Here is a 16,573-nt window from a genome sequence, read left to right as displayed (position 1 = left end):
CTCATTCAGATTTATGCACTGTGCCTGTGATCAACATTTCAGACTACTTTAAACAGATTTTTCCCACTGCAAGAAACCACACGTTTAGAAAAGATGTGTAGTTTCATGCATATTGTTCTTAAGGCAGCAATCCTAAATGAAATTTCCTAGGAGCATTAATTTAATTTAGGGTTGCCACATTTCAAACAGTGATTTTTTAATTGGGGGGGGGCGAAGTTGTTGAGCAAAAAATTGACATTTTTGAGCTACTTTTAGGGAAAGTCGGCAAAAACAACACTGACAAAATGGGTTGTCATACGTCCAGATTTTGCTGATTTCTAGACGTATGGCAGCCCTATTTAATTTGACCTACACGGGATTGTGTTGCTTATAACTAGTAGTAATATTTCAAGTCATTTGATTTTTTGTTATAATAGCAAAAGAAACTCCATCTGGTAATAAATAGTACTGCATTATTTATTTATTATGTGTGAACGTAAGCCTGCCCTCTGAAAAGGGGCTGGTGGAGTAAAAAATAGGACTATTAGCCCATCTAGCTCTGTCTTGCCCACATTGACTGTCAGTGGTTTCTTCCAGAAAGGAATCTTTCTTACTCATGCCTAGAGATGCCAAGAATAGAACTTGGAATATTCTGCATGCGAAGTATGTACTCTGCTACTGTGCTATGACCCTTCCCATCACGCTAAGATAGTTCAACAATATTACATGTATTTATCAACACACATTATCTGATGACATTATGGAGCTGAAGCTTCAGTATAGCCTGTTTGTGTTTCTTTGTTTGTTTTTACAAATAACTTTTAACCTTGGATTAATTCTGTAGGTTTTGACACAGTCTTTTCCCCTTTCAAATATTTAAGACAGTTGTTTTCCCACCAGCCAAAATTACATGTTTTGTACAAATGAAACAACATATACATTACCATCTTCTTGCACAGCCTCTAGATGTGGGGATAGTGTGGATCCTGGCCAGTAAAATGCTTATTTTATGTTTAACAAATTAAGGAATAATTACTTTTTTAAAGGGGTCTTGTGGCACATTAGCAGTTACATATATTTTTATGTTACCTGAGGTTTGATAGGCTAGAGCAGAGGTGGCAAACTCATGGCGTATAGGCTGGATCTGATTTGCCATACCATTTTGTTGATTGCTTGCCAGTCCTCTGTGGCCCAGTTTACGCACCCTCCTCCAGAACATTGAAATCAAGGTGGGGATTCAAAAGGCTGTCTTCTCAGTCCAACACCTTCTCTGCTATTGTGCTAGAGAGAGGTTGGGATATAGGGTTTATCAGGGGTCAGCAACCTTTTTTAGCAGTGGGCTGGTCCACTGTCCACTGTCCCTCAGACCTTGTGGGGGGCCAGACTATTTTTTTTGGGGGGGGGGGAATGAATGAATTCCTATGCCCCACAAATAACCCAGAGATGCATTTTAATAAAAGCACACATCCTGCGTGTGTAAAAACAGCAGGCAGGCCCCACAAATAACCCAGAGATGCATTGTAAATAACACATTCTACTCATGTAAAAACACACTGATTCCCGGACCCTCCGCGGGCCGGATTGAGAAGGCGATTGGGCCGCATCCGGCCCCCGGGCCTTAGGTTGCATACCCCCGGTTTGGATGATAGCCTCTTACATTTTCTCTATCCGCTTTGCTCTCTTCCCAGCTAAATGGTCAGTAAGTGTGTGATATATATGTTGGGTGTGGGACCCTTTTCCCTATTGGAATACAGCTAGGCTGCAACTCAGGCTCTACCCTCTCATTGGCTGGATCTCAGAGAGCTGCATCATACAGAATCGGTTCTATGGCTTGCAGATGTTCCTGTGAAATGTTTGTCTAGAGTTTAACTGTGCTTCTAGGCACCAAATCGCAGGGAAAAGAGAAGAGATATGGCGAGTCATTTTACATTATATAAATGTATAATGGACTTTACAGATTGTGTTTTGCTGTTCCAAGTTTCTGCTTCCAAAGCAAACAGCCTGCCGTTTAGAACAGTTCCTTCAGTGCAAGTTTGATAGTATTTGCATTGTTGGAGGATTTTTTGCATGAGTGCGTGCAATCAAATTTCTGCAAAACAATTAAATGAAGCCCAATGGGGCATGTACCATAACATGAAAGATGTGAGCTTGACCTCTCTTCACTCAGAATTTTTGTGTTATTCTGGCTTTCCCATTAGTAGATGGATGTAGACAGATGTGTTCTGGAAATAGTAGCACAAGACTTTTTTTTTTATTAGAAAAAAACTTCTTCACCAGCACTTGTATATACTGTAATTTATGTTAGTTAGGAAAAACAAAGAACAATGCAACCTCACCTTTGCTTAGTGCAAAGCAGTGTTCTCCAAGTTGTACTACAGTAATTTAAATTCGCCGAACATGAAGGCAAAAGTCAGGATATTGTTTCAACTGCCACATTTTCTACATATATAATAATAGTTTTCCAGCCAATATGGATCTGTTACAAAGCTACACTTTATAATGTGCCCTGCTCCCCTAGGACTTATTAATGGATCTAACAGATTTGCCTGTTGCAAAACTTTCCACTGCAAATGCTTGCATTTTTAATATTATCCACTGACGAAGCTGAACTTGAAACTGGGCCTACTAGGGTGTAGCAATTTGCATTTTTTACAGATGTGGTCAGAGGGCCCAAGTTTCTGACGTGAAGCAGGTGTTAATAATGAGTACAAAGGACGTATTTTCATCTATAATTATAGCAGCCTTTCTCAAGCTTGGTTCTCCCGATGTTGTTGGACTGCAACTTCCATCATCCCTGACCACTGGTCCTTGTGGTTAGGGAGGTTCGGAGTTGTAGTCCATCAACACATGGGGACCAAGGTTGAGAAAGGCTGGTCTATAGTGAAAACTTATTAACAAGTACCTTGAACTCCTGACTGAAATTCATTGAAACAGGGACAGATGCCTTTGGCAGTGTGCCACAGGGGAGGTCTAATGCTATCCATCAGCTTTTCATCAGCCATTACGTAGAGAAATTGACAGCTTAAACTACTATTTAATATTCAATTCCAGGGTGTTGTATATATTTAATGATGTATTGGACTACCAGTTGTCAACTATAATGACTGGCTGGATCCCGGTCTCTCTTCAGGAACTAGGAGGCTGCTGAATAAGAGAATGTGAAGATGTTTTCAGAATTAGCTGGCTTTTTCTCGTTTTTTTTCTTCTGTTTTACCTTCTTGCAGTTTAATGTCTGTTCTAGTGGAAATATTTTTAACTCACGCATTCTTCCACTCAATTCACATGTGACAGCATATATGCATGGCACCAGGAAATACAGTTAATGTACGTTACCTGCATATTATCATATTTTTATTTCCTGGGGTGGGAGAATTAGTCTGGAAATCTGTATGTTTTGTGCTTTAATTTAAAAAACACACACGAGGCAGTGAGGTTGGGGATTCACAGATGGACCAGCAGAGCCAGTGCCTCACTCCTGCTGGTGCATCCATGAAGCCCTGTCTTGCTCCTGCCTTGCCCCATCCCCATCCAGGTAAGCTGCAGTAATGTCAGTATCAAAGTTTGGCTCTACCACACCAATTTCCCCTGGCATTTTCATGTTTCTACCACACGGTCTTTCCTGTTTGCATGACATACAAGCAGTGCATGTTCCAAGAATGTGTGTGTGTGTGTACAGAGAGAGAGAGAGAGAGAGAGAGAGAGAGAGAGAGAGGGAGAGAAATGTAAGTTTACAAAAACACACTGCAGTGCATTCATGCACTTTTCATTAAAAATCATTTTGAATGAAATGGTATGACATGAGAAGCAGCTGAAATTTGCTTTGGCAGATGAGTTCTTCCTCTAAATCTCACACAGCTTAATGATATTCATTGTGTGTGTTTGTGTAGGTATGTATGTATTTAAAATATTTATGTCCTGTCTTGTAAAAGCAATCTTCCTAAGACTTTTTAAAAAGGCTGCTGGCACAGTATTCTTTCTGTCTACAGTGCAACTTTAAGACCAGTTTGTGTACTGTTGTGAGCAGTTAGTTTGTGGTGGCTGGTGTTCATTGGGACTATTAGGCCAGAAAGTAGTATAACCAACAGTAGATGGATCTGAAGCCAGAGCCAACAAGGAGATATTTAGAGATGTGACATTACTGGACATGCTGATTTTGATTGTTGTTGTTCTGGCAGCCCAATCCTGTGTATTGTTACAGAAGTTGGGTGCCTCCCCCTCTTTCTGCCAAGCGGTGGCAAGAGTCCATGGAGTTCCAGACACTGTTAGTACTTTGGAGAACTTAGACATGGCAGAGACCGTAGCAGCTTTAAGAAATGTGGTCTATTCACCTATTTACACCTTCAGTCTGTGGAGGGAGTCCAGATCTTATAACGTGGTCATTTCAAAAGGAGCTTGCCCCCACAGCAGTGCAGCCAGTCTTCAGCCAGCCTACTGAAGACAGATACCAATCTTTTCTTCTTTCTTCTTCTTCCCAACAACCCTTGCTCTAGACTCTTCTCCTGTCACTTCACACCCAGTTACACTGGCAACCTACCAACCCCACACCATCCTGTCTCTGTTCACACCTCAGGGCAAGGGAGGAAGACAGTTCTTTTGTATTGCCAGTGGCCCTGTATTGTTTCCTAATGGCCCTAGCTTGGCCAGGTTGTTTTTTATCTGATAACTCAGGAAATTCCTCTACAGCTTGTATTTCTCTCACCACATCCCAAATAATCAAAATCCTACCATTTATTATTTCTAGGATTTAGCCCCCCCCCCCAATCTTTAACAGTATATTTAGTCAGATGTGAGTTCCAATAAGTTGAGTGGCATTTAGTTCCAAAGATGTATGCATATGATTTCAATATTTATTTTGTACAAGCTGTTTCGATTTTTCTTTTTAAAGTCCCTACTTTTTTAAAGTTAATTTGTCCCACATATCCAAGAACAAACAGTACCCTGTTTTCACTTCCATAAACTTGTGTAAACTTTATAAACTGTAAACACCACAAGTTACTGAGTACACATTTAGATAATGCAAATATTTGATCATCACAGTGAGTTGCTACTGATGCCCTCATTGGGGATTTCATGGCCTTTCCGAGAAAACAGCCATTTGTATAAACAGGGGTTATTTGGATGTAATTAAAGCCCTTGTTTAAACTGTTTCTTCAGAAAGCTCCTAAAGTTACAGGACAAATAATGAATATAGCACCTAAGTCAATAACCAATTTAAAAGTTGAGATTAGAATAGTAAGTTGCATAATTTATATTTTCAAAAATATATGTTAACTAGTATTGTTACATACTGCTAAATGTCAAAGTTAATTTGATCAAGTTTAATATTTCATCTGTGCAAAAGGGGCCCAATTCACACTACTATCGGTTCACAGTGTCCACATGGAGACTGGATCATAGATGAATCAACAGTGTGTGCAGCTTCTCAGCGCATGGATCCAGCACCAACCATGTGGATTTCACAATGTGAACTCTCAAAAATGGGTGCATCTGTATGATGCGGGTTTTGTGGAAATTTTTTCTTTGCACATTGGGATGATTTGCACTAGAAAACTTTCAGTTTGGGTTTGAAAATTTTCTAGAGAGTGGTCTAATTTACCATTTTTATTTTACTTGTATTTATTAAACAAAGCTGAACACATCAAAAACTTACATCTCATTTTAAAATGTGCTCATCCCTTATCACATTTCTCCTGTCTATGTTGAAGGAAGACTAGTAAAACTAGGTTAGTTATGAATGTATGTTACAAGCATAGGGAGTCTTTCATACTGCCATACGTTCAGATTGAAAATTTGACGTGTGCAGTATTGTAATGTGATTTTCACTTATCTTAATTAGCTTCCAGAGCACCTGAAATCATGCAGAGGAGCACTTACAGAACACATATTATCTCAGCTTAGAAAACTACACTGAAGAAATAAAACGATTATAACACTTGATAATGTGTAGTCCCTTGGGAACATTTTTAATAGAAATGGTGTAACTTCCCTCTGTTCAGTTCGGAAACAGTTTGGTATTTACAAGCTTTCTCAGTGAGTGTTCTGAAAAAGCTAGATGGTTTCCCAAGAGTGCTGTCCAGACATGTAATCTTGGTGCATGTGCACAGATGGTGTTATGCACATGTGCATTATTGTGTCTCTCCGCCCCCAAACCCCATTGTAGTTTGATTACATCCTTCTGCACCCACTCCACAGCACAGCCGTGACAAAGACGTGGTTGGAAATTGTCTCCCCCAAACCATTAAAACTAACATGCTCCACAACTAGATGGATATTTTAATTGCAAGAAACAACCAGGATAATTGCCTAGACAGAGAAGGTACTAACCAGAGAAAATGATGCTTGGTTAGGTAGTCTGATCCACATATCCCAGCCATCAATGAGAATTCTCTCATTGGTGGAATTCAAGATGTAAGGGCTAAATAATAATGATTTTTTAAAAATGTCTTATTGACATCTGAACATGGTAAAAAGACAGAAGATGGTATCCAATTGTACCTGTCTACTAGTGGAACAGACTTATTGAGTAACATGATATTTCCTTTCTCTTTTCTCCCCTGCAATGCTCTGCATGTACACTAAATCTGAGTTGAAGGGTTGGGGGACTCTCTGGAGCAGATTTTTTGGGGAGGGGGCTAGGGGGAAGGAGGGAAAGGGGAAATCTGCTCCCATAATGTTGGATAACTTCTAGAGTTCTTAGTTTTTTAAGCCAAACCTTCTGCTGTTGGCAGTCAGGGATACTATCTTCTGAGTTTCTGGGACATGAAATTACTTTGACCCTGTATTCTTGGTTTTCAAATCCCTTTAGTCTTTCTGCTCTGCAGCGTTTTTCTCGTTCAACATCTTCAACATCCAGCTTTACTTGTATTATTAGTTTCATCAGTTTCTTTCTCCTTCAAACTCTTTCTCAGTACCGTACTTGTTTGATAAAGCTTTCACTGAAGCTTTCTAATTTGCATTTACCTGTAGAACATTGCTGCTTGACAAGCACATCTGTTTCCACTACACACACCAGGACCTATTCCTAACTTATTTGTGTTTTTAGATCTTAAGGTGTCTGGGAAGGATCTATGTAGGCTTTCATTTCTCTCCACTGTAGCACACTAGTGGTTTATCATTTATCATAGTTGTGGTAGAACACATGCATTGCAACCAGAAGGGACTTGGTCCCTCTCCAGCTTCTCCAGGTAGGGCTGAGAGAGACTCCACCCTGAAACCCTGGGAGCCACTGCCTGCCAGTGCAGACAGTTCTGAGCTAGATGGGCCAGTGGTCTGAATGATGGTTTAAGGCAGCTTCCTAATCATAGCAACTTGCCAATAGATCTGCACAAATGATAATAGAGAGAAAGAGAAAAGTCAAAATATTGTGTTGTACCATGTCTGTTACAGTAGACTAGATATGTTGTAAAAATGAGATAATGTAGGCATATCTAATGGTGTAGGGCTTTAGTGGGTTGATGTTGATCCAATGGTCATTTTCCAAGTTGGTGATTTATTAGCTTGGTTTCTGAAGCAGAGCCATTTCAAGGCTGACTGCCTTGTGTATTGTGTATGTGTTGTATATTGGAACAAGCATACAGGGAAGTGTTTGTTCTCCAGCAGTTATGTTGTTTGTGCTCTGTTGTCTGCAGTGGATCTTGTATGTGGTTATTGCTGTTTAAGAATTAATTTTTATGTGCGGAGAAGCATTGATATTTTGATTTTGAAACCTTGTTAAAAAGACATTAGATATGGTTGTACTTTGGTCAAAGTGCATGATATCACCAAAATAATTTAGATTCATAAATTGTTAAAAGACAGATTTCCTTAAAATTCAGTAAGTTGTTTTCTCATGACTTAGACTCATTGTCTATTTTCTAACTCAGCAGCTAAAACAATTCATCTGAATGACATACTGTAACTTAATTTAGTTCCCATTAAAGATTCACTTTTCTTATAAAACGCAAATCACATCACTTCTCTAAATGGAGCCCAAAGGATTTCTTCTGTTTACTCTGAAGTTCCTTAATACTTGCTTTTTCTCTTTAAACGAGAAAGTCTCAAAGGTCTTTTGCAAGCTGGATTTGACAGTTAATGTCTTGCCTTATTCCTCTGATTATTATCCATACATTCCAGGTCATACAATATTTACTCATTAAGTCAAGCTTTTGAAAGCTGATGGCTGCACATGTATTCACATTATGACCTTTTCTTCAGCGCATAAAGAGTTACTTTATGAAAGCTTATGAGATGGCTATGAAAGCTGCTAAGAAATCTTACTTTGCAGCTTCTATTGCATCCGCTAGCTCTCGCCCGGCACAACTTTTTAGAATAATTAGGTCAATAACGTCCTTAGGAGGACAACCAAATTTAAGCACAAATTCGACCCACAGCTGTGAGGCATTCGCGAGCTTTTTTGCGGAGAAAGTCCTGTTGCTCCGCCGTGACCTCCCTGCCAATTTAGATACAGTGACTGAACTGGAGGCCCTTCGACTGACTTCAGGTCCAGTGTTGGACCATTTCGATCGGATACTCCCTACTGATGTGGATAGATTCCTCCAAGTTGGTAGGCCCACCACCTGCCTCCTTGATCCGTGCCCGTCTTGGCTGATTAGGGAGTGTCCAGATGTTGCGCGGACCCCCCTGGTTGAAATTATCAATTTGTCCCTTGACACGGGGACATTCCCAGGGGAACTGAAGGAAGCAGTGGTGCGTCCACTCTTAAAGAAAGCTTCATTAGATCCCTTAGACCTATCCAATTACCGCCCAGTTTCAAATCTTCCATACCTGGGTAAGGTAATTGAGAGAGCGGTTGCTGAACAGCTTGGTAGGTTTCTGGAGGAAACATCGGCATTAGATCCATTTCAGTCCGGTTTCCGTCCTGGTTTTGGGACGGAGACGGCTCTGGTTGCCCTAACAGATGATATCCGTAGACAACTGGATCGAGGCGGGTCAGGACTGCTGATCCTTTTAGATTTGTCAGCAGCCTTTGACATGGTCGATCATGATCTTCTGGACCATCGCCTTTGCAGACGTGGGGATACAGGGCATAGCCCGTAACTGGTTGTGCTCTTTTATCTCTGGTCGGGGACAGAGGGTGGCACTAGGGAGGGAAATGTCGTCACGCCACTCCTTGGTGTGTGGAGTGCCGCAGGGCGCAATTCTCTCCCCAATGCTTTTTAACATCTTTATGCGCCCCCTTGCCCAGATTATCCGGAGCTTTGGGCTGGGCTGTCATCAATATGCTGATGACACTCAGCTCTATCTACTGATGGATGGCCACACCAACTCGGCCCCTTACACACTGACCAGATGCTTGGAAGCTGTGGCTGGATGGTTTCGTGGGAGCCGATTGAAACTAAATCCTTCGAAGACAGAGGTCCTATGGCTAGGTCGGGATAGCATGGGGATGAGGGACCAACTCCCTTCTCTTGCGGGGGCCCAATTAGTGCCATTGCCTTCCGTTAAGAGTTTGGGTGTAATCCTTGACGCCTCCCTTTCCATGGAGGCGCAAGTCACAGCAACAGCCAAGGCGACATTTTTCCACCTTCGCCGCATCAAGCAGTTGGTCCCTTACCTTTCCCGCCCCAACCTGGCCACAGTGATCCATGCGACAGTCATCTCCAGGCTTGACTACTGTAACTCGCTCTACGCGGGGCTGCCCTTGAAGCTGTCCCAGAAACTCCAGCGGGTACAGAATGCTGCAGCGAGGCTCCTCACAGCGTCTCTGCCATGGGAGCATATTCATCCAGTGCTTTTCAAGCTGCACTGGCTCCCGGTGGAGTACAGGGTCAGATTTAAGGTGCTGCTTTTGACCTTTAAAGCCCTTCACGGCCTAGGACCCTCGTACCTACGGGACCGCCTCGCCTGGTATGCCCCACGGAGAGCCTCAAGGTCCATAAATAACAACACCCTAGTGGTCCCAGGCCCTAAGGAAGTTAGATTGGCTTCAACCAGAGCCAGGGCCTTTTCAGCACTGGCCCCAACTTGGTGGAACGCTCTGTCTCATGAGACCAGGGCCCTGCAGGATCTGATCTCTTTCCGCAGGGCCTGTAAGACAGAGTTGTTCCGCCTGGCCTTTGGATTGGAGCCAATTTGATTCCCTCCGCCCCCTTTTTCTTTTTTCTTTTCCTTCTCCTGCAATGAGGCTCCATTTTAATATTTTAATGTTCCATTATTTTAATGTTGTATTTTATTTTTGTTTTTAAGTTGTAATCACTCATCTTGTTTTTATTATTGCTTGTAAGCCGCTCTGAGCCCGGCCTTGGCTGGGGAGGGCGGGGTATAAATAAAAAATTATTATTATTATTATTATTATTATTACTTCACATGATTTTTTAAAAATAATTCTTACTATTGGAAAATAATAATATATTTTTTCAGTTTAAATCTTGGCAAGATGCTAGGGGTAGTTAGATTAGAACTGATGTAAACACATTCTTTTATATGCTTGAAAGTAGACGTTTATGTGTTAAGTGTGGCCAAACTGGGATGTATTTTTTATATATATTTAGCAATTGCTAGATCTTTTAAAAAAATGTTTTTTTTTTAAATCATTGAAAGCTGCAAGGTATTGTGGTCTATTGAGATAGTGCTACTACAAATCTTCACTACACACTTCCTAGAGAAATACACTTCAGGAAGATGCCATTGGTTGCTTTAGGATATAATGGTAGGCCATGATTTAGCAATACATGATCCAAGCTTCTTCCTGGGCTTGTGGGATCTCACCTTCCCTCCTGCATGGGTGAGAGGAGGAGTGTGGAAACTTTTTCACTTTGCTTTCTCTTAAGCATGTCATTCTGTACAGGCCAAAGGTTGTGGTTTAACACTAAACAGAAGTTAGTATTTGCTCATTGATTCTCACTGATATTTCCAATTGAACTTTGAATAATTTCACTCTTTCCTGATAAGCCTTTCCTCAATGTACTCATCCTTCACTGCTATTTTTAATCAAACTAACCCAAAACCTTATCTATTTTTTTATCTCCCTCTTACAGCCACTGTCCTAAATTTTGTCCCTCTTCCATTTTTGTACTACTTTCTTCAAATAATTTAAACTCCTTTGAAAAGATTTTCTGTATTGATAAAATACATTGGTTTGAAGGTGGCTTGCTCTGCAACTAGACCTAGTTAATGCTAAGTCATGATCCTAGTTTAGATGAAACAAGAAGCTTGTAAAGGGAAACAAATGTCATCCTCCTGGCTGTGCAGAAGGAGGAGGCTGGAACTCAATGAAGTACCAGTTTTCATATGGGATTTTGATGTGATGTTGAAACTTATACAAGCTTGGACTTGGAAGAGAACCCCAGAGGACTCAAATGCTTTCCAGATTTAAATAAGATTCACGGTCCATCTACCTAGCCCAGCGCCTCTCCTTATAGCACACCTATTTGTCAAAGGCAACCAGGATTGTGGAAGGCTCACAAGTCTTTCATAATCCCAGGCTACCTCTCACAGATCCATGTAAAATCCAAGCAGGGTGGATGGGAGGAAGACCACTCATGACATGAAACTCTGTGGAGCTACATTTAGTTGTGAAGAGGCTTTACCATCAAAACTCAGGATTTGAGGATTGGGCGGGGAGGGGGGTGGTAGCTGTATTTTCTAGTGCAGCACTGTTGCTCCAGTAGATTTGATAGAGGAGATTTAAAATGACTGCAAAGATAAGAATAGAGGGGGCAAAGCCCACCCACTGCTGGGGCCCTAAAGGTGCTGTGTGATGGATGATTTCACCCACTTTTGCCCTTGTATTGAGCACACTAAATGCCAGTTGCAGAAGGCAGCTGTGCTTGACTTTGGCTCTCTTCTGGGCACACTAAGCTTTTGAAACCTCCACATGAATTTGGATCGGTACAGGAATGAACCTATCCATTTTTTAATTGTTAACTGCCTCTTTTCAAGCTAATCCGATCTAATTTGAACCTGGCGTATTTCTAGATTTTGAGACCATTGTAAAAAAGCTATTAAACAATTGCAAAACATTGTTAGTAATGTCTTCTTTTTAGTTGCACAAAAATGCATTTCTTGGTGGAAAGGAAATTGTTCAACAAGTGACTGGTTTTATTTTTATTTTTTGTTTCCTTCAGGATCTTTCATGTTGGTGAACACCACCGAGAAGTTCGGACAAAGAGCCCATCTTTTGCTACCACACCTGAAAGAAAACGACACTCATTGCATTGATTTCAATTTTTATGTTTCCAGCAAGAGTGGATCCAATCCTGGCATATTAAATGTTTATGTGAAAGTCAACAACGGTCAGCTTGGTAGCCCAGTGTGGAATATGTCCGGAGGTCCTACAGGAACCTGGAACAGGGTAGAATTGGCAATTAGCACCTTTTGGCCAAATTTCTATCAGGTACTGCTTGTTTGTTCTTTTCTTACATATATGAAACAGAGTAAAATATTTCATGTGAATCACTGCTGAATAAGGCATTCTAACCTTATTTAACAGGTGTGCACTTGGTTCAATTTTGACATCAGTCAATGTGTTTGTTTATTTGTTTGTTTCTTAGTTTGATAGGCATTCATGCACTGTCGTATGATCAAGTTCTTGGGATGGCTTACAGTAAGAATAAAAATAAATCACAAATGCATACAATAAAACAGACCAATGGTAAAACATGTAAAAGCAGCATCTGGCAGGCTAATCGATTATGTATTTATAGCAGCCTTGGGAACAAGTTATTTCAGGATGTAGACAAGAGCATTTACATTTTAAACTCTTGTATAATGAATCGTTAATACTTTCCAACAACCCAGGTAGGTAAAAGAAAGTGATGAAGAGACATTTCCTCATCTTTCCAAGAAGACAAGACTCACCAGGTGGGAATTCCATCCTGTCAAGCTTGGTGTGTGACAGGAGAACTTGGTGCCCCAGGAAGGTTGTCTTCATCTGAAATGTGTTGTTCATTTTACTTTTTCTGTAGGATTATCATTATTGATAAGTATATATTTTAGTAGCATTTTGAGGCTGAGTGATGACAGCATTACATTTTTATGCATATAGTAAGATTCCCTTGTGAAACTTCTGGTCCTTTGGGAGGAAGGGTAAGATTTAATAAACAAATGAAAATAATTTAAACAAAATGTGATATACAAATAAAAATAAATAAATATATGAGCTGTTGATTGGTATACTAAAATTATCCCATTATCATGAATTCTAAAGAAATAATTTTAGTGTCTGGGTGTTTGCTTCACCCTGGAACATATAGGCAAATAACTCCCACTAGTATTTATTTAATAGAAGTGATACTGTTCAGTATAAAGTCACACTTCTGAAGACATTCTGCTTCTATACTTAGAATATCTGCTAATTCTTAGTGTGCATGGCCTTTTGAGCATAATTATTGTTTGATTTCAGGATATTTGTTGTAGCTAATACCGTTCATATGGGACGCGGGTGGCGCTGTGGGTAAAACCTCAGTGCCTAGGACTTGCCGATCGCATGGTCGGCGGTTCGAATCCCCGCAGCAGGGTGAGCTCCCGTCTTTCGGTCCCAGCTCCTGCCCACCTAGCAGTTCGAAAGCACCCTTAAGTGCAAGTAGATAAATAGGTACCGCTTTATAGCAGGAAGGTAAGCGACGTTTCCGTGTGCTGCGCTGGTGCTGGCTCGCCAGAGCAGCTTTGTCACGCTGGCCACATGACCCGGAAGTGTCTGCGGACAGCGCTGGCTCCCGGCCTCTAGAGTGAGATGAGCACACAACCCTAGAGTCTTTCAAGACTGGCCCGTACGGGCAGGGGTACCTTTACCTTTACCTTAACACAGTTCATTTAAATGTAAAGTTTCAAATTCATCTAGCCTTTTGGATTTAATTCCATAACTGATACTTGCTCTTTTTATTTTATTTCTTAGCAGTAATACTTGTTCTAATTGCTCCATCCTGGAGAATGCTTATTAGTTAGAGCTCCATCACTAAACTAAACTAAGTTGTCCATAAGTAGCTGGTGTGTGTATAATGGTAGGGGGGCTATTTTAGACTCATCTGGGTCTGTAGCATGCACATTTTTAAGGCTTTTTATTGCTAGACTCACCTTGTCTATAATTATATCTTGTTCCATATAATTTCTATCCTCTCCATGGTTGTTTTTTTTAAAGTATCTGGGAGGGTTGCTTCTGCAGAATAAGATACTTGTCACTTGCTGCCACCCTCACTGCAGAATAGTTGTTACCATGTCAAAGAATTATTTTATGGTGTAGAACAAGTTTGCAGTTAAAAAATAACCTTCCGGTAGGATGACTTATGCAGCTCCACAGGTTGTTAGTACCCCTACTGTGTTCAGTCTGCTCAATATCTTGTATTCTTAGCTCCATATACCCACGTGCAAGCAGTAAACTGCATGCCTTCTCTTCTTAAATCATTGCTTCCACGTTTACATGGAGCAAAAGCAGGTTGCTGAAAAGCAAACACATAAATAAATCCTCTCCTTTATAATCTGAAAATCCAAGCCCAAAATGTGCTTCATGTGCTTGTGCCTGTTTGTTTCAGATTGCTGTTTTACAGTGTTTAAATGCTAATGAATGGTGGTCACAAATCCATTTTGTATTTCAGTGCAGTTGAATGAAAAGGGGACTATAGCAGATCCGCTGTTACCTAGATTCATTTTAGTTCAGTAGATTCCATGTAGTGCAATCCCAAGCATGTGTACAGGACTTGCAAATAAGTCCCATTGAGCTTAGTGTGACTTACTCCCTAGGAAGTGTGCTTAGAATTGCAGTCTGAGTCTCATTTAGTGCTAGACAGCTTTAACCTTTCCAAGCCCGACAGCTTTTTCTGTAAATGAGGTACTTAGGGACCTAGATCCTCCACAGGTTTTCATATCTAAACTCATCTCTTCATTAGCTGCATAAATGTACCATGTATTCGCCTAGTTTCATATTAGCAAACGTTGTGCAAACCTTAGCCTATCTACCATGTTCCTTTACATGCTGTAGCAGGGCATTAAACACAACTAAAATGCCACAACTAACACACCAAACATTTATTTTTGTAACCTTTGGATTACGGTGCTTTCATTTTTTATGTTCCCTGGGCATAATGTATACTGCCTGGAATGGAGAAAAGGCTGAGAGGGAGCTATAACTGGTTCATGACTTCAGAATAGCAGCAGCCCCTTATATATGTGTACATGGCCAACAGTAAACAGACCCTTTACTCAAGCCATATCAATGAGATTCAGTCACCGCTGCTAAAAATACTAACAGATTCTGAGAACGAAAATAGAGCACAATATTGGTTCCAACTGGGAACTGATTTACTGTGAGGCAGTAGAAGCCCTTGTGAAATAAATGGGCTCAGGATCGTGGGCCTTGAAAAATAACCCCGTACAAACAACTTCATTACTTATAAGCCCAATTTTCAATCTTGCTCACTTTAAATCATTTTCATGTAGGTGGTCTAGTTGACATTAACCTCATAAATTCTTCTTTATGAGCCTAAGTGCGAATTTGAAAGTGGCATGCATGCAAAAATGTAGTCACATGGAAGTGCTACATGGAGACAAGGGGACGCAAGAAAAACGATCCAGAGCAGCAGTGAACTTTTTTTTGTTTGATGGGATTATTTCCTTTTTCTGTTCACATAATTGCATTAAATAACCACATTGGTATCAGTAAATTCTTTTCTCTTTTTAAAATAAGTTTTGTGAATTAGAGTTTATGATTAGGTATAATTCACCTTTGGACTGCAGGAATTGTAATTGCTTAGCAAAAACAAAGGCAGGAGTTTACTAAGTGAGGTCATGTATTGAAAGTAAATCTATTTATTCCCTTTGTTCTATGGAGCTGACAAGTTATCTCTGCCAGCACATTTTCAGCAGTAAGCATTTAGGGTGGCAAGCCAGCCCCCCTTCTTTGTTCTCCTAGAGAAGGGGGAAGTGGCAGGAATGAAAAGCTAATTTTGCTCTTCACTGAAGCAGGGAGGATCAGGGACAGTGCAATGTTAAACTGCTTCCCTATTTCCTGTTTGGCAGGCATCTGAGGGATAGTCTGATGTAAAACATCTCTCAGGCAGACATCCAACACAGCTTTCCATGAGCAAATGAAATTTGTGTTTTTAACCAGTTGTTTTCTGACTGATAAGGCAGCAAAACAATTTCCAAGAAATCAAACAACTATCGTGTTTGCTACAGCTTTATTTTATTTTGACTAATTCGCTTCATATGTTGCATTTAAGATGTTGTGTCAACTGTGATGAAATGCAAACTTGACAGCTTGGAGTTAACTTTTTTTTTTAACCTGGCAGCTAGACACGAAGAAAATGCTAGACAGTATTTTTTTCACAAAACATCACACATTTATAGGATTTGTTACCTTTCTTTTCTCTCAAATAAAGTATCCATACACATGCACACACACACACAAATCTTGTATATAAAGGACTTGATTTTAGTGTAGCACCATTAAAAATATGGAAGAAATGTTCAGTCACTCAATCCAGCAACGACCAATTGCCGTGCGTCCATCGCCACAAACTGGAAGTGGCCAGAAGAGGGGGTAGGGTGGACCTTTGAGCGTGGGGGAACACTCCCCAAACGCAAAATGTTTGTTGCCTGCATATCCATTTATATCAGAGCCTATGTAGTATGGAGCATAAACCCTTAGACTTAGCAGATA

The 16,573-nt window shown here is 40.6% G+C and overlaps 1 protein-coding gene across 4 annotated transcripts in view; it reads left to right on the top strand.

The window, feature by feature from the left end:
* The window catches only part of PTPRM (protein tyrosine phosphatase receptor type M), a 407,502-nt gene that overhangs the window by 127,530 nt on the left and 263,399 nt on the right, over positions 1-16,573 (top strand). For all 4 annotated transcript variants that reach the window (XM_081205534.1, XM_081205536.1, XM_081205535.1 and 1 more), the window contains exon 3: positions 12,045-12,313. In XM_081205534.1, coding sequence (XP_081061660.1) covers positions 12,045-12,313 — 269 coding nt within the window. The remainder of the gene's footprint in view (positions 1-12,044; positions 12,314-16,573) is intronic.

Source organism: Podarcis bocagei (assembly GCF_964188305.1).
Source record: "Podarcis bocagei genome assembly, chromosome: 8".
Classification (NCBI taxonomy): Eukaryota; Metazoa; Chordata; class Lepidosauria; order Squamata; family Lacertidae; genus Podarcis; species Podarcis bocagei.
Note: the sequence above shows the minus strand (reverse complement) of the source record. Positions and strands in the feature narration are given on the sequence as shown.